The sequence below is a fragment of the Crocodylus siamensis genome, chromosome 5 (assembly GCF_052110815.1).
Source record: "Crocodylus siamensis isolate JL-2025a chromosome 5, ASM5211081v1, whole genome shotgun sequence".
NCBI classification, from domain to species: Eukaryota; Metazoa; Chordata; order Crocodylia; family Crocodylidae; genus Crocodylus; species Crocodylus siamensis.
In genome coordinates, this window is record NC_143399.1 from 155,469,451 (window position 1) to 155,488,613 (window position 19,163).

Genomic DNA, 19,163 nt, shown 5'->3' on the forward strand with positions numbered 1-19,163 from the left:
CAATTGGCCACGCAGAGGGAATAGGGGGCAGCCTGGCCCTCTGACAGGGCCACAGAGAAAGGAATGTGACCCATCCCTGCAGGGGAAGGGGGCTTGCCTCAGGCCCATGGGGAGAGGCAGGAGGAGTGGGGCATGACCTGGCCCAGCTCCACCACCCAAGAAAAAGAGGGCATGACTTGGCCCCAAAGGGGAAAAAGGGGAATGGCCTGGCCCCAATTTGGCCCCATAGGGGAAAAAGGGCTGCAGCCCAGCTTCACAGAGGGAAGGGGGCGTGGCTTGGGCCCAACCTGGACTCACAGCAAGAAGGAATCAAGACCTAGCTCCATCCAGGAATGTGGGGCTGGGAGTTTGGGAATTTCCCAGATGTGATGGCTTCATGGGCTGCATTTGATCTGTGGTCCAGAGGCTGACCATCTCTGGTCTAGTAAATTCTGATTCAGAGGCTGTACCCCTAACTTTCATGCTCAGTAGCTACTGATGCATCTTTTCTCCAAGAATTTGTCCAGTCCCTTTTTCAATCTGGTTAAACTGTGAGTTTCTGCAACATCCTGTGGCAATAAGGTCTACGTTTGAATTACATGTTGTATGAAAAAGAACTTCCTTTTGTTAGTTTTAAACTTACTACCTATTAGTTTCATTTTATGACCCCCGATTCTTATATTGTATGACAGAGTAAATAATACATCCCTATTCACTTTTTTTCCACCATTTAGTATTTTATAAACCCTTATCATGTTCCCCCTCAAGTGTCTCTTTTCTAAACTGAATAGGCCTAGCCTTTTCAGGTTTCTCCTCATATGGAAGCCCCCATACCACTAATCACTCTTGTTGCCCTTCTCTGTACCTTCTCTAATTCTTCTGTTCCTTTTCCCTTTTCACCAGAACTTTCTCTTCTTAACAATATGTCTGCCCTAACATGTTAATATTCATTAGCCTTTATTTCTTTGTATTCTTTATTAATTAGTATTTAAAATAAAATAAAAATAGAAATGAAAAGAACAATTGCAATGGATAGAGACAATGCATTTGGTTTCAATATACCTGATAACTACTGGGATTTCCTACTTGAATATGAAAAGTCTATTGATATTGCTTCTTACCTATACGGCTTCTGCATATTTTCTTCATACATTTTTTCAAAAGCATGCTCTCTAGTTAATGAAGCAACAGTTCGAATGTTCTCCACAGCTTCTATTGCTACCTTTATTTAAAGAGGAAAAACAAACAATTAGATAAATGAGATGAGAAAGTTATCGCTCTCACTGGTCCTTTTCAACATAGCCTGCATGTCAGTAAATATTTTATCAACAAGAAATGTTATGGCTAATACATGACTCTAATATTTTAAGTGGGGAAACAAATGGCTTGTTCTCTCTCTCTCTCTCTCTCTCTCTTTCACCCCCCCCAAAGGTTTAATCACAGAAAGAAACACAATCTTTAAAAAAATACATTTCAAAAGTTCATTATTGTAGATATACACCAAAAAAAGTGCAAAGCTAGGCCTAAAGTTACTGGACTGTCTGTGGTGGTATTTGGAATAGTGCTCAACCTTTTGGCCCCTTAGCCAGATGAGCATCATGGGGCTAGTCTGCAAGTTGAACTAGACCCCACATACTAGAATTGGACCCTGGGGGCCCCGTACTGTCCCTGCCCAGGCCTGTGCACTGGAATCGGACTCCAGGGGCCTATACTGCCTTTGTCTTGTCCCGTACACCATGATCAGACTTTGAGGGCCCTCTGCTATCCTGCACACCAGCCTAGTGCACAGCGCTAAGGCCTTAGGATTCCCCATAGATCTAGGAGGAGCCCCACGGGCCAGATGACAAGGCACCAGGGTCTGGATTGGGTTCATAGGTCAGGGGTTGAACTCCTCTGCGCAGCACATTGAGTTCCCAGGGTCAGCTGTGACACACCCTGGTGGCTCTATAACCATGCCTTGCTCTGCCCCTAAGGTGCCTTCCATTCTTACCCATTGTGTCTTGATGGAAAAATAGTAACATTAGGGAGGCTGTCCACAAGGCTTTACATGACCTCTGTCCAACTAGACCTTGCTGACCTCTACTGCACCCCGGCACCTTGCTGGGCCTTTCTGGTCAACTGTGCCCTTCAGGGCACCTACAGCCTTAAGGGCTAATTGCGTGCCTCCAATCCTTCCCTACACCATGCCCCAAGCCTCACAGGTGTTACCATAATGTTGTCACCTCTTTTGGGGCTTTAGCCTCTTCAGACTCTGCCCTTTTAATGTACATAAGTCTGGCTCTGTGGTCTCAGCCTCTGCCTACTCCAGGCTCAGTAGTCATTCAAGCCTTGAGCCTACCCCTTGCACTGGCATACCTCCCAGTCTGGGCTCCTTGTGAGCTCCCTGAGCCTCAGTGTTCCTTCCTGCAGCAAAGCAGACAGTTTAGCATCCCTGGGTAGCTCTCCTGGTAGGAGCTCCTAACCCTTCTGCTGACAGGGCTAGACTGTCTTGCCAGTCCAAACCCCAGGCTTATGTGCTCTCAGGGCCCTGCCCATTTATGGTTTGCAGGCTTCCTACAAGGTGCTTAATTGTCTCATTTGCTCTGTTGCCCCAGGAACTGGCAGATGCTGCACCCTGACTAGCCTGCAGTGCTCCCTGGCTGAGCTACTTCTATCTTAAAGGAACAGGGAGCCCGAGGCTGTTAAGCCCTGGTATAGATTACTGAACTCTTGTTGATCTGAATTTTGAATCTTAGCACATTTTTCTTTAAGAAAAATATACAGTGTAGGTAGGATGCTACACATTCTACAGTATAAAGTTTGGAGTAATTTTTATTATTGTATTATTACTGTATTGTGGTGGCAGTTAGAAGTCCCAGTCACAGGCCAGCCCTGCACTGGAATTGCTGGTGTAAAGATGAAGAGGACTGGTTGTATGTTGAAAATACCCCTTGGGTGGGTCACATTCCAGGCCAGAAGACAAGTGAAAGCTCCCAGTCTCTCTTTATTCTGTTAGGTTATGCAGAAGACTCATTTTACCTTCCCGGCTCTCTGCATTTCTTTTTTGTCTCGGTTGGCGAATCCAGTCAGCGCAGAAACTTCCAGCATTCCAGTTACTGTAAGCACGGGAGCAATCACTAGGATCAGCAGAGTCATCTCCCATCCATATATAAAAGAAATGATGATGGACAATCCCATGGTGGAAATGTTTTGTGCTATTACACCAAGTCTTGAGCCTACTGCCTGTAATCAGGTAAAATATGAACACTATTATCTACTAATGAGTCTTAAATAGTCTCATTCTACCTGCAAAATAGCAAGCACTTCTAGGAGAAACAGTAAAATTCCAAGAACATTTCAGAGAAGCCTTTTCCTTTGGTTGCAACTCTCCTGGCAGAAATGGATTGTGCAATCCAGAACCTTCACAGCACTATTTTAACAGTCTCATTATCTATTTACATTTATATTTCCTAACTGGGGGCAGCCTCACCAAGAATGACTTGCTAATTTTATTCACCTGTAAGTAGGTATCTACTTAAAGTGTGTGGGGGGGGAATAAAAATTGCGAGCCACTTGGTGTCCAGTGTTACTGTCTTGGTCTTTTCAGGGTGAGTCCCCCACCACTGATCGGCTGATAGGCCTCAGTGGCCTTGCCCATCAGTGCTGATTGGCTGAGAGGGCTGCCTGTCACATGGCCTCTCCCTTTGACTCTGACTGGTGTAGAGGGCTGCCTTTCATGTGGCCCTGGCACTTGCCACTGATTGGCGGAGAGGGGTGGCCCTGCACAAAAGGAAGGGGGTCAGCCAGATGTGAGGCGCTCCCAGGGAGGCACTCCGAGCCTGGAAGGTGGTTGGGCACAGTGAGGTGGGTGGCTCAACACAGGAGCACCCTCTACTGGCCCGCCACACAAGCCATCAGTAGCATAATGAGTGGCAGGCAACCAGAGAATTAGCCCTGGGCTCCTACTTAGTTGTGCAAGAGTAGCAGCTGCCATCATAGGTAGAGGGTGACAGTTATCATCTTGACTGCTCCCCATTGTGCCAGCGGCTTCCCCTCACCCGCTAGGTGTGGGCTACAGCAGCCACTAGTTCCCACTGAGGAACCGGAAGTTTATTTTTAGTAAGCTTTCTTTTTTCTGGCAATTCCATGCAAAGTTGCAGGGAACACCAGTTTTCACAGTGATCATAGAAACTGCCTTTTTTTGTGGTTTCTACAAAAATCGTGAATTGAGTAGATCAATACCTACGGAGATCAAGAAAGGACCAATGGGGTGCAAGTTGTTGAATTCACAGTGGTCATGATATTTATACCCTTTTTTTATACTTTTAAAGGAATTCTGAAGTATTCCATTTTTTTTCTTCCATTCTGTAAACCACTCTTAAAAATAGCTGACCACATTGTTTTACTATTTGAGTTAAAATGTTAACTGAAATTGAGAGTTAGGGCTAAGCAAATTTTGGCTTTGCCAGACAAACCACCAACCAACTAAAAATCATTTAGGACTGACCTGAAATGGAAATTCTTGTTTTTTTCTACCATATACACTGAAATATATAAACAAATGATTTTGGGGGAGAGGGATTGCAGAGCAAACAACATGTAAGTCAACCCAAAATAACATAGTTCTTTCAAAACCCAGTTCAATTTTGAAATGAAAATGTTTTGAAACTAAAATTGAAATATTTATTTCAAATGATTCAAATGATCCATTTAAAAATGAGATTTTCTGACTCTCTCATAATTTCCCCCCTTTTTGACCAAAACTAAACTCTTAACTTGACAAGGGTTTTAGTTCATTGAAAAAGCATTTTTTGTGATTTTCCTATTTTCTGAAAAAGATTTTACTACATTCTACACAGAATCTCTACAAGATATATATAGCAGTATCAGCTGAATTACTTCGCTTTCATTCTGGCCCATGCCTCACTTTAGACAACTCTAAAAGGAACAAAAGATTAATCTGAAACGGCAAATGTAAACACTTCTATTCTGCTCTGAACTTGAAGCTGTACCCCTTGGTGGATTAAACCATTACCTTGGATCTAAACACAGTTGAACTTTAGAAAGGTTCAAATCCAGATCCAGAGACAAAATCTTTAGTTCAGGCCCATTACTAAAAATTGGATTTTCCTTTTTTCATCCATCCTTACTCTAAACCTTCCCTGTGTTTCCTACATTTAGCTCAGTTTATTTTCCTGCTTTTTTTTTCCTCTTTGCTCTAATATTGTCTCTCCCTATTTAAAAACCCCTTTCTTCAACCCTTTCAAATAACTTTACCACCTCTACCTAAATCTGGCTTCTTTCTGTTCATTTTCACTACCTAGAGAGAGGTACTGGTCTTCCAACTTTATAGGCTGTCGTGTGTTACCAACAACCACACAGACTGAAATGCATCTAATTGTAGTTACATAGATACAAAATTAGACACATACATACCATTTGAACTTGTGCTGCTTCTGTGGCCAACCTTGTTGTCAAAGCTCCAGTACTATTTTTTTTATCATCAAACCAAGAGATGTCCTATAAAACAGATTGAAAAAACACCACATGACAAAAGGCCAAAGATATTTGTTCACAAAAGCCGTTTCCACTTATTATGGCCACTTACACTTGAAAACTAATTTGTGCAAACAATTACCTAATTTACACAATGTGTACAGATTCTAATCCACTGTAGCCTCACTGACTACAATGAAGCTATGCTGATTTATACCTTCTAAATATCTGTCCCATGATATTTTGTGTATTCAGACATACACAAACACCCTCACGTGGCATTTTAGGGATTCTTTAAATGTTGGCCCTTTGCATTCTCAGCAAAGATAGACTAGATTTTTTATTTTCTTGCAGTCCTATAGTCTAAGTCTATTCTCTCCCCCTGCAAACTCAGGGGCCTCCCCTATAAATCTTATTATGCCCAGCAACCTGCAGTGTGTAGGCAAAGGAGGTCAACAATTAGCCTTTATAGAGTGGATGTCATGCTAATGTGGGGGCCCCTGGGTGGTCCTATATATCAGATTGACTTTTAGATACTGATCAAATGAAGATCAATTATGGGTTACAAAGAGACACTAGGTGGGTTGTCAGGATCAGTATAATTTCTGATTTCAGGCCTGGAGCTAAGATAAACTAGCTGCAGAACTTGATTTATTTTAGCTAACGCGTGAAGTTGAGGCATAAAAGTGTTAAATATTCAAATATATTTCAACGTCAACTTCTCTATCCATGTGAAGACTACTGGGAGGCAGATATTGGACTTGAGTTGAGCACTTTCATTCTGTCACTATTGTATGGGGACACTGGTTCCTTTAAATATAGTCTGAAAGACTAACACATTTTAGCATTATTTAAAAGAAAGTGTTTTAAAATCAAAATTAAAACCATTTCATAAAATTATCTCAGGGATCGGAATTGTGATTTTCCTTTCTGTTTTTAGGAAGTATGGGCCCAATCCTAAGGCAAGCTGAGTGTTTCTATTAATTTCAACAGGACGAGAATCAGACCATATGGATAGAAGCTAAGTCTTAAATGGAAAGTAAGCCTTAGACCCAGTCACCAGTATGAGCACAGATGTATTTCTGTAACAAGTTTGTGATGCTTTTATCTGGTTTGGTTACAACCACCACAGAAGGATTTTTCTACAACATGGATAAATGTGGTGATCACCATTCTGAGTCTAATAGAGGCCTGCAGTGCATCCTGGGAAGTTCCAAGCAGCTATTACTATAGTGCCTCAGCAGAGGTGGTGTGCCTGGAGCACCTGCACACAGGAAAGCCCCAGAGCCACATGAGGCCCCCTGAACAGAAAGCAAGGAAGGCACAGGAACAGCCAAACCAGTTAAACGAGTATAGTGAGATCTGGAGAAGCAGCAAAGCGACAAGGCCCATAGAAAGTTCTGTTTGACACTCAAGAGGACCTAACATTCAGACATTTCTGGCATCCAAAGATAACAAAATAAATCTTCCTTGCCATGTAGAAGACTCAACAGCTTTTTTGCCCTTAAGTTTTGCTTCTTGAAATATTTACTTGATCAACAGCCTTTAAGTTATTTCAGAGATGTGATTAAGCATTTGCTCTTGGCAGGCATAGTTATAGCTGCTAAGTGCTGGAAACAAAATCTTGTAAAATCTGGCCAAAATATAAGAGATACTGGAAATATAAAACTAACTCTATATATGCAGAGGTAAACAGCATTACAGAAACAAAACAAGACTGCTGATAAAACATTTACTGTAATAAAAAACTTTCCCATATTTTATTAAAAAAATCTAGGTAAATCGATAAATCCACCTCTCTTGTGAAACAGGTGCAAACAGTGCAGGTAAAATAACCAGCCACCACGCTTTTCTCTTAGTAATTTTCCTTTCTAGCCTCTCTACGGTCCCATATATGCTGTACTGACAGAGACAGTGACATTTATGAATGTCCAGTGACAATGTTACATATCTTTAAATATAGAATTGGGCATGACTGGTACAACCATATTAACTGTGGATCTTACTAAAGACCTGAAAAAGTTGAAATCTGTAGAACCATTCAGGATCATCCTGTGCTCTTACTGGTGCCTGCTCCAGGCTACTGGCTTCCAGAAACAGCACAATTAGAATGAAATAAGCCAACTTTTGGGAAGCAAAATCGAGGAAACAATCCCAGATGCTCCACAGACCTCCAGAACTAGAATCGTACCCCTGATCCCGTTTAGTATAGTCATCTCCATCAGCAGACTGATTAGCATCCACATAGTATTATGGGCATACTAATTGTGTATCTCTGCTCAGAGAAAGAAATGATTAGTTCAGGTGTAGCTCAGCAAAATCAGTACTATATTGTTTCTGGTTCAGAAGATAGCCCTTCTGATCTGGTAGTACGGATACATCCAGCTGGCAAAAGCAGCATTGTATTGAGTCCTCTAACAGACATAGCAGGGCACTATCTTGCACTGTGTGAACATCCAGGGTTGTGACTGATTTTTCAAAATCAGGACAGAAGTCCCTTTTAGAAACTCCATGGGGCACAGACACCAGGATTCAGCCCTGACATTAGGGGCCATTGGTAACTCTAGCTTAGATACTGAGAGGGTTTTTTGTTCTTGCCTGCTTGGTAATAATTTCTTTGTGCTCTGATCCAGAAAACGTTGCTGCACTTTCTGCCCCACCTTGTCTATTTAGTATTCAAGATATCTGCCATGTGTGAAACTTAAGATGTGATTAACTAGTTAACTAGTTAATCACATCTTAAGTAATAACCTAGCCAAAAATTAAAGCAATTAATGGTATCATAAAATAAAGAATAAGCCACAAAGTTATTCTACAAAAATGTATAACAACTTTCTGGCTGGTTCCTATTATGCCATTAACGGCATGGGTGGCCAGGGGTGTGCCCCTGTGGCTGGGAACCCACAGCCAGTGGGACTCCCAGCTAGGACAGCATATGGTCTGCCCCCACAGCTGGGAGCCCCATCACCTGAAGGGGCTCCCAGCTGTGGGAGTTTGCTACTTGCTGGTGCAGGGTAGGGTTACCACACATCGTTTCATAGTTGTTAGGGGCTGGAAGGGACCTTACAGATTATTGGATTCGGCCCCACTGCAGGTGGGCAGGAAAGACTGATCAAATGATCCCAGCAAAATGGGCATCAAAACATTTTTTGAAGATAGCCAGGGTGGATGACTGTACCAGTTCTGTGGGGAGCCTGTTCCAAACCCTTGGCACTTGGCTTGTAAAGAAGTTTTTCCTTATGTCTAGCCTGAAGTGATCTTCAATCAGCTTGTGCCCATTATTTCTTGTCCTCCCCTGGGGGGTCTTGGTGAATAGATGCTTCCCAAAAACATGATGTATGCCCCGATATACTTATAGGCTGCAACCAAGTCCCCTCTGAGTCTTCTCTTCTCCATGATGAACAATCCCAAGTCCCTCTCCTCATACATTTTGGTCTCTAGGCCTCTAATCAGGCTTGTGGCCCCCCTCTGGACTCTCTTGAGCTTCTCCACATCCTTCTTGAAGTGTGGTGCCCAAAACTGGACACAGTACTCGACCTGCGGTCTCACCAAGGCTGAGTTAAGAGGGAGGATGACATTCTTTGTCTTGCTCGAGATGCCTTGTAGATGCATGACAGTGTTTGGTTAGCTTTGCCAGCTATAGCATAGCATCAGTGGCTCATGTTAATTTTGTTGTCAATCATGACACCCAGGTCTCATTCACCTGTGGTGCTGGCAAGCAGAGCACTGCTAAGCCTATAAGCGTGGTGTGGGTTATTTCTCTCTAGATGGAGGACGTTACATTTCTCTGTATTAAACAACATCAGGTTGAGATCTGCCCACTTCATGAGCCTGTCCAGGTTGGCCAGTATTGCCAGCTTGTCTTTGAGCATGACAAAGCTCTCCCATAACCTGGTGTCATCAGCAAACTTTGCCAGATTGCTTGTTATACCTGAATCCAAATTGTTAATGAACATGTTGAAGAGCACTGGTCCAAATACTGACCTCTGAGGGATGCCACTGGTCACCCTCTGCCATGATGACCCAGTTCCATCAATACTTTGGGTCCTACCATGAAGCCAGTTACCTAGACACTGGACCGTGAAGTAGTTGAGGCCACATTTTTCCAATTGGACCAGGAGGACATCATGTGAAACCAGGTCAAAGGCCTTTTTGAAGTCCATGTATATGACATCAACCTCATTCTCTCTATCCAGGTGGTGAGTAACCGGATTGTAGAAGGAAATGAGGTCTGGAAATGTCTGGAACAACCTGCCCATGATGAAGCCATGTTGGTGACCCTTCAGAATACTGCCTTCAGTGTGTGATGGTTTCTTTGATTTTTCTTTCCAGGATTTTACCTGGGATTTAGGTCAAACTGACTGGCCTGTAGTTTTCCAGGTCCTCCCTTCTCACTTTCTTGAAGATAGGAACCACATTGTTTTTTTTCCAGTCTTCTAGGATCTCTCCTGAGCACCAAAAGTCTTTGAATAATGTCACCAATGGTTGTGGGATGACATCAGCCAGTTCTTTTAGCACTCTTGGGTGTAGTTCATTTGGTCCTGCTGACTTAGATATTTCGGTTTTGTAGGTGCTCCCCCATCTGGGTTTACCCAGACATGTCCTCTTTTTGGGCTCTCCAGTCTCCGTTAGTTTTCTGAAATGTGAAACAATGTCCAGTATTTTGCTCCGTTCCACTGGCAGGAGCAAGGAGCAGGGCGATTAGAGGCAGTGGTTGTATACATGTGCCCACGCACATGGCCAGCATGCAGCCAGGCAGGATTGTAGGAGCAGCATCAGCAGCTGGATGCAAGTCAGTCTCTGGGGGGTAGGGGTTGGAGGGCCAGAGCTTGGGACTGTCTGTGTGTGGGGGTGTATGGAGGGGATGGGTGTGCAAGGCATTGGGGGAAACCGTCTGAGTGCTGGGGCTGGGGCTGGGGCAGGGCAGGGAGGGTGGGGGGAAGGTACCTGCCCTTTCAGCAGGGGGAGGGGGAAAGGGAGACCTTTGAAGGCAATGGGGAACTCCGTAGCCAGACTGGCAGCACTGGGCTGGTGTCCCTACTTGTGGGCCTGGGCTGGCCGGGAGGCACTTTCCAGGGTAGAGGAGGTCTGGTTAAGCCACCTGGCATGGCACTAGAGTCCCAGCCCAGGGCAGAGGGTGCCACAAGGATCCCCTCTTCCCTACAACCCAGGCCATGGCTGAACTTGCTCTACCGCCACCTGCATGAATCAGAACCACTGTGATCTGGCCTGGTCAGGACAGGGGCATCTGGGGTTCCCATCTGGCAGGGCTGGGGGGGAGGAGGGAGCTGTGGGTCAGGAGTGAGGGGCACCAGCAAGGATTGGGGAGCTGCAGGTTGGGACTGAGGGGCAACAGTATAGCCAGGATGGGGGGGCGAGGGACTGTGGGTGAGAAGTGAGGGGTACCAGCCAGGCCAGGGGTTTGTGGGTTGGTAGTGAGGGGCAGCAACACAGATGGAGGGGATGCAGGTTGGGAGTGAGGGCCACTGGCAGGGCCAAGGGGCTGTGGGTGAGATGTGAGCTGTGCCTCTGACAGATGTCCTTTTTTTTTGAACTGGAAATATGGAAACACTAGTGCAGTGGAAGCCTGGGATTATGATCCTGGGCTCCCCCTGTGCTGGCAATGAGGTGTGATGGAATCTGATGCTTGATCCCACAATCAAACATCCTGCCATGCATGTGTTATATGGTAGGAAGTGCAATTGTGAAGACTGCACATCAGATCCCGCCACGCCTTTACCTGCCTGGTCTGGTAGAGGTCTAAGAATCAGTTAGGAAGGTGGAGCAATGTCTGTTTGCCTGCATGGCAGAAGGAAGTTTACTGGAAGTCAGTGAGGGAAATTTTCTTTAGTTTGTGTTTCTTTTTGCATCTCTCCTTGGAGATCCCCTTAATGACACTGTTCAGAAGATTAAAGTTCATGCCATGGGGCTTTTGATGGCCAGTGACACTGACCAAAATTCACGAGAACACACTGTCTCTGTGGAGTTAATACATAAAAACAATGGTAAGTTGGCGCATGGTACACATGGTGAATTGGAATATGATCAGGGCAGTGAAAAGCCGGGTTTAAAATTAACGGAATATAAACCAAAGTAGGTGATAATCCTGAATTCCTTCCACGCTGAAAAAAGATACTGAAGTTACATGTTGCAGTTGCAGCTCAGCAGTGTTCTAACATGTCTTGGCCTAGCCTGTGTGGACAGATGACTTCAAAATCCTATTCCAATTGTTGGAACAAGGTTGATTTGCCACCATATTTAATGACTGTCTCTTCATGAATTTAATGGTATCAAATGACTTGGTGGCCTTCGAATATAACTGCCAGGCAAATGTTTGATTTATTTGTAATTTATTTTTACAAGGGAAGTAAGAAAATGATGAATTTCTAACACTAACCTGTCGCAGCATGGCTTTAAATGCCATATGCCTTAATCTCATTGTTAGGATTTCTCCTGATCTCCCGTAAAGGAATCCCTGAAAAAAAAAAGAATATTATTTTATACCTTTGACTTTTTAAAAAAAGCATTTTTAACTTCCAAGAAATTCTAATATTTATGCATCAAATATATTGATCGATTACAAACATAGCACTTATCTCTAGATGTGAATTTAATTTATACTAACAAATAATTTATAAATAATAATAAAATATTTGTAATAATAAAAAGAAAACAATATAATGAGATGAACAATGTAGCTGCCAATTTCCCCTCCATATTTATGCCAGGATCCCTCAGTTACCAGTCTTAAACCAACAATTAATTTAAAAAGTCGGTCATTTTTAAATAAGAGTTTACCTGCAAGAAATAAGTCAGAAAGCAAACAACACCTATCCCAGCAAATAAGATGGACAAAATGTTAGCTTCATGTTGGATCTGCACTTTGTATGAGGTACTATTTTTTATTTCAAAAATCTGCAGAAATGGAAGAAAAGACAAATGTTTGGTTAGCTGCCTTCATCTTAACAGACACAGAAACACGCAGACTTAGAAAAACATTTATATGAATATTTCTACAACGAAAGTGTAAGCATAACATTTTCAAAAACACTTTAGCAATTTTAACCCACTGAAAGTCACAGGGACTCAGGCATTTAAAAAAATATACTGGCAAGTATATTTTGAAAGAAACCCAAAGAAATAAAGTTTGTTAATTCTAACAATACAAAAATTGGGAAAAAATAATACTCATTCAATTTTTTTTCTTTTTTGGTAAAACTTAGTTTAATTTGAATGGAACATTTAGAACAACAAAAAAAGTTCAAAGTAGAAGATGGTATGTTCATAGCTTTTATTTATTTATTATCAGTCTATATTATTTTGGTGGGAGGAGAAAGGCAGTTTTTTTACTGAATTATTAAAATTCTTAAAAAACACTTAAATTAAACCTGTATAATATTAGGTGCATGCACAAGTGTTTCCGTTGCTGGGGACCTTCATGCATTCTTTTCTTGCCTATTTTGTTTGGGACCATACTGAGAATGCTAGTGGTGTATCTCAGCAGCCTGGTTACTAGTCACTTACCTGTGTTTAAACTTCTAGACAGTAATAATTATTACACCTACTCTCTATCTGTTAAATACTGAAAAAGCACTGAATCCAAACTTAGCAGGGATGGAAAAATATCTTGTCAGCATTCAGCTGGTAAGTACCTTTACAACAGAGGGGGGCATAACTCCCTAATGGCATCAAGAAACCTTTTTATTTGCCACTATTTCAATGGATAGAACCTTTCAAGGACATGTTCTCTCTCCAACTCTCAGGTTGCTTACAGGTGTGAAAAACTCCCCAAAGCAGAGCTTTACTTTCAGCTCAGTGCACCCCCATACCAAGTGCAGCACAACCTCACAAGAGGCATTGCATTAGTTTGACCCAGTTCATCCAGTGTCTACATAGATTACACACCACAGTGGGGCTTTTTGGCACTGTTGTTTAATAGCCGATTCAATCACCTTCAGCTAAAAGCAGCAAAAAAGCCCTGCTCAGATATCTGATCTATACAGATAGTTAGGATCTGGGTCAGACTAATGAGCTTCCTCTTCTGATAAAGTGCTTTTTTTCCATGTTTATCAGTGTCCTCAGTTCAGAAAGATCCCTACCTGCATAAGAAAGGGATAGAAAAAATGCAGCCCACTGCTTTAAGTACAGATGCAAGGGCCAGAAACTTCTGTGTTTTAAACCTACTCTAAGAATGATCTTTCCTGTGATTTCCACTTTCTTATAGCTGGAAAACTGAGTACATAATAGTTGAACAGAATGGCTAGAGATGTTTTCTCTGACATCTCTAACCCAATATATGGTGGATGATAGGGAGACTATTGAATAGGGGATAGATCACTCTAGAGATACGCAGTTCGATGCTCTCCTTGCATAGCATCTGCTCCTGCCACTGTCAGAGATATAATACTAGGCTAGATAGATCACTGGTCTGACCCAGTATGGCACTTCCTATATTCTTATGTCATAGGGATGCTGCAGGCTATGTAAATGGAAAAAAAGTGCTATATGAATGCTACAGGGTTTTTTGGTTGTAGTCATGTTGGTCTAAGGATATAGGCAGGCAAGCTTCTTTGGGCAGGTGTGATATCTTTTATTGACCAACTGAGTAACTGGAAAAAAGTTCTTTGCAAGCTTTCTGGCACAAGCACCCTTCTTTCATTGCTTGGACATCTCAGAACAGCAGAGACTCCCTATGCCTGAAGAAGGAAGGTTGTGTCCGAAAGATTGCAAAGAACTTTTTTCCAACTCAGTTGGTCCAACATGAGTGCTAAGAATTATTATAGTATAGAGAAACTATGTTAGTCAGAACAAATTGTATGCAGAAAGACACAAACACTGTTTCCCTAGAGAAAGCACACCATGTTTCTAATCTCCCCAGGTTGGATGTTCAGTGACCAGACAGCTACAGTAATATGATTCTGGCTTGCACGGTTTCATATAGTGTAGATGGGACCAAAAGTTCCAGTCATGTCATATTCATTACAGTCCTTCTACAGTTAAATTAAAGAATAATTATTCTTATACTTAACTGTTACAATTCTACCAAATATGACGGCAAAGACGGGGGAACATGCTCCATTTATAATGGCAGCCAGCGTCCCTAATGCAATCAAAGGCCACTCAGATTTGTTTAATCTAAAAAGTTTCAACAAAGAAACTTGGGGCAGATGTTCCTATAAAAGAAAACAGAAACATTAAATCAATTATTGTATCTTTGTAAAATACAGTTCTCTCCTTTCATTTTCAGAGTCCTGACTTGAACTACTTGTACACTGCATATAGAAAAAGAAAATTTAAGAATCTGGGAATGGCCCAATCCATTCTATGATACTCACTCCATAATAACCTTAACAGCAACATCTGTGTTAATAGTTATGTCTTCTATTCATATAAGATAGCAACTTTGACCCAAGGGTCCCAAAGCAGTGTTACAAAGGAGGGTAGTATTGTCATAGAATCATAGAAATTAGGGTTGAAAGGGACCTCAGGAGGACATCTAATGCAACACCCAGCTCAAAGCAGGACCATCCCCAGCTAGATCATTCCAGCCTGGGCTTTGTCAAGCTGGGCCTTAAAAAGCTCCAAGGATGGAGTTTATACCTCCTCTCTAGGTAACTTATTCCAGTGCTCCACCACCCTTCTAGTGAGAAAGTTTTTCCTAATAAAAATATGATAGCTGAGGACAACCAGAAACAGAAAAGTTAAGCAATTTGCTGAATGTCACATGAATCAGATATATACATTTAGAAAGAAGAAACAGCCTTTCTAACTGGCACTGAGATAATCTTGAATAGACTGATCTATTCAAAATTGCTGCCATTTCTTTGGAAGAACTCTGCAGGAAGAAACTCATATCTTTTCACCGTACCACACCGTAACTAATCATTTTTTAGGACTGAGCAAGACCCACCAAGAAAATCAAATGTAGCTTCTGTAAATGATTACCTCTTCAGGTTTGGCTACTTCTTCAGACATCTTTTGTGGAATATGTTTTATACTTGCTTTTTCAAAGATCAAGCTGTTGCTGGGTGGTGCTTCTTCATGATTTTTCAGAACTGTTTCTGCTGATTCTTCACTGTGCTCTGCTTTTTTAATTGACTTTAACATAACAGAAATTCAGTTACAAATATATCGAGTACAACAGTGTAGTTGTAAGAAAAGGACTTAATTTCCATTAGCAGTGTCAGGTAAGTACTATGAGGTCTCTGGCACTTGTTACGTCTATGGCAGGATTAACATGTTAATTGCACCAGAATTGACAATGGTGCCACACATTTACAAAATTTAAGGCACCATAAAATGGCAAACCAGCCACAAAGATGGTCCACATATAATGTAGGACAGCTTTGTAACTGGTTTTCATGCAGCTGTAAACTGAATGTGTAGCATGTCCATGCCCCAGAGTTGTCTGAGGCCTGATGATGATAATTACCTGATTGTTGGAATCAGCCCCTGGTGGCCCTGGTTTCCAACTAGCCCCAAACTGACAATCAGCTGATTGTTAGCATTCCCTTCAGGAAGCCCCAGGTCTCCAGTAATCCTGGGGCTACCACAGGATGGAGCAGGCAGAGCCAAAGGGCTTGCCCTGCTGCAGAGTTTAACTCGCAAAGTCCATTAGCCCTGCTGGGGCATGTCAGTGAAGGGGTTTAAACTTGCTAGCTGGAACAACCCCTGAGCTCCACCTGTGGGAACCCCAGATCATGCAGCTGGCCCTCCTCTGGACCCTCTCAATGTTGTCCACATCCCTCCTGAAGTGCGGCGCACAGAACTGGACACAGTACTCCAGCTGTGGCCTGACCAGTGTCGCTTAGATGGGGAGGATCACCTCCTTGGCCCTACTTGAGATGCATCTGTGGATGCACAACAAGGTCCGGTTAGCCCTGCCAACCGTGACCTCGCATTGTCAGCCCATGTTCATCTTGGAGTCAATAATGAAAGTCTCTCTAGTGTACTACCAGCACCTTGATTTGACTGTTGGACTATCAAGAGTAGTGGAATTAGTGTTGATCATCCTCTATTCTAACCCACTTAGATGACACGGTAAAAAAAATTCTATGCCCCACATTTCATTGTCCATAGCACACTCTCAGTCTGACCAGTTCACTGATGGGTTTGCAGTGGTGCTAAACCAAAAGTGCAAGAAATGCAAGATTTCCAGTGTCTAGACACTTCTATGTTCTGACTATAAGGGCACAGACAGATTAACAATAATGCTGTTTTGAAAGGGGGGTTGCTGCTTGTGAGCAAGTGTCAGCTGTAACCATTTACTATGTTCCACCATATCCTGCACTAAGTGACATGAATCTGTGGTAAATTAACCTTGCTTCATTTAGAGGTATCCAGTCCTAGTTTAAGCTTCCACCTAGGTAAGGACAGGTGTGGGCGGACAGAACAGAGATACTCAGATGAACTTGGATATGTCCTCCTTTCTCTTTAAAATTTGTTTAATGTTTAATCTGTTCTAGCACATGGCTGCCTGCAAAGTTATGGGCATCTGGTCCTGACAGGCATTTTGTTTGTCAAGTAGATCTAACAATACATTTAGGAATTAAGTTACAAAGTAGACTATTGCCTTTCCTTTGGGTTGTGAAAACCTCCCTCTGTGCTTTAGCTGAGATTCCCAATAGCAGCTGCCAGCCAATCCCCAAGGAGCTGTACCACAAGGCAGCTAGATGGTGTGGCTGGGATCTGATTTCCAGTCAATTCTGGGATGTCGGTAGGTGTGGGAGGACAGAGTCTCCTAACTTCTTTAGGTAGGCCTTGTGTTCCTATATAATGAACCACTTTGAAGGCTTTTTTTTCTTTCTTTCTTTTCTTTTGCATAGGGAGTAGTTTGGCTTTAGTTAAAATTGTGTTTTCAACTTTTGGCAGAGTAACCTGAACTGAAAGCACGTATAGTATCTTAAAAAAATATTTTAGATCTTCACAGATAAACAAAGTTGATAGACCGCATACAAAAAAATTCCTGAACTCAAACTTTCACACATTCATAAAGTACCTGGGTGGTTAAAATCAAACACAGTTACTTACCTTCTTGTTTCTAACTTTAGGGTCTAAAATTGCATACAGTGGTGTCCTGGTGCATGACTGAAATTCCTGCATGTTATGGTAACACATAAATAAGTATTAAGTGTACCTGTGCTGTTGCAAGTGAATAATATAGCCCCTTTTTCTCCATCAGCTCTGCATGTGTTCCTCTTTCAGCCACAGTGCCATCCACTATGGTCATGATTACATCTGCTGTCTGAATGGTGGAAAGCCGGTGAGCTATAACAATTGTGGTTCGACCTCTGCTGGCCTGTAAACAAAATATCAAATTGTAATTAATGTCCCCTGGGGCTTCATGATTTATTGTAATTTACTCTAATTTGTAGTATTGATACTGTTGTTACATCTTATTGATTACATTTGCTAAACATCCTGACAATCCATGAATTTTTCACAACTGACTCAACTGACACCTTGATGCATTTCCTGGTCCTTCTGTGCTGGGCTATAGTCATATCTTGCTTGTTGTCATCCACATCAAGTCAGTCAGAAAGCTCACTTTTCTGCTTTTGCTTTATTTGTACATCTCTGCTTTTCTTCTGCTTAAAATTAAAGGCTACAGCCCTGAGCTGCTCTAAGTTGCATTGGTGCAGAGTTCTTAGAGGGATTAGCTATGTGGCAGAGGACAGAGAGAGCAATGTGTGCATTGTCTTGGCCCCAGTAGGTAGAAGTTAAGATGGCATGAAATCAACAATGCTATCTTTCTTCACCAGGTATTTTCTTGCCTTCTGCTGTTTCCCTGAGATTTCTGTACTGCTCGAGTGTCACATAATCTTATCAAAGGTTAGGGTCTTGGCCAAGTTATTTTTGGAGGGGATAGCTGTCAGTAGAGTTCAACAGGAATAGAAACTTCTTTGCTGTTGCACATCTCTGTGAAACATTAACTACCAGGTATCAATACTTCCACATGTAAAATGTTAAGGTTTTACTGCATTTTGTGCTTATTCCTTCAATTAAGGTATTTCATATAAAAGGTTAATTTCAAAGATACGGCCAAGATGATGCCAATTCTAAAAATTTTAAGAATTAAAAATCATTTGTGATAGGTCAAGTGTTTACGCCTCACTGTTCAACTTCTGTAGGAGAAAACAGTAATAATTATGTTAATTTATCTCTCTCACACATTTGAAGTAAATATATGATATAAGAAAACAGAAATAGAAGGTTGTGTCAGAAATAGGAGTCACCTTTTCCAGAGCAGCTTGGACGACTGCCTCACTTTCAGTATCCAGGGCAGATGTGGCCTCATCTAAAAGGAGAATCTTAGGGTTGCGCACCAAAGCTCGAGCAATAGCTATTCTCTGTTTCTGGCCTCCACTCATTTGTGCTCCTCTTTCTCCCACAAGGGTATTAAATTTCTAGAGCAACATTAGAAAAACTATTAATTTTCCAGTATAAACAGCTAATTGCTAATATGATCAAATCTAAAGTCCATTTTATAAGTTGACAGAAAGACCCTCATCAACTCAATCTAAAAGTTGACTGATCAAGCCTATAGGGAGATCCAAAAGACACTAAATAACTATATGTCTAGTAAAATATGAGCTATTATTACATTGTTAAATCCACAAGCAGCAGTATAGAAATATGATTTGAAGAAAAACAATACAAACTCACTGTATAACTATTTTCTAGAGAAAAATGAATATTGTACTCAGAAG

At 42.0% G+C, this 19,163-nt stretch overlaps 1 protein-coding gene across 1 annotated transcript in view; it reads right to left on the bottom strand.

Annotated features, from left to right (window-relative positions):
- Positions 1-19,163, bottom strand: part of ABCB5 (ATP binding cassette subfamily B member 5) — a 90,410-nt gene that overhangs the window by 29,670 nt on the left and 41,577 nt on the right. The window contains exons 14-22 of the mRNA XM_090046804.1: positions 18,690-18,860; positions 17,591-17,752; positions 15,400-15,552; positions 14,484-14,627; positions 12,253-12,369; positions 11,852-11,929; positions 5,395-5,478; positions 2,998-3,201; positions 1,101-1,201 (exon numbers count right to left, since the gene is read on the bottom strand). Coding sequence (XP_089902930.1) covers positions 1,101-1,201; positions 2,998-3,201; positions 5,395-5,478; positions 11,852-11,929; positions 12,253-12,369; positions 14,484-14,627; positions 15,400-15,552; positions 17,591-17,752; positions 18,690-18,860 — 1,214 coding nt within the window. The remainder of the gene's footprint in view (positions 1-1,100; positions 1,202-2,997; positions 3,202-5,394; positions 5,479-11,851; positions 11,930-12,252; positions 12,370-14,483; positions 14,628-15,399; positions 15,553-17,590; positions 17,753-18,689; positions 18,861-19,163) is intronic.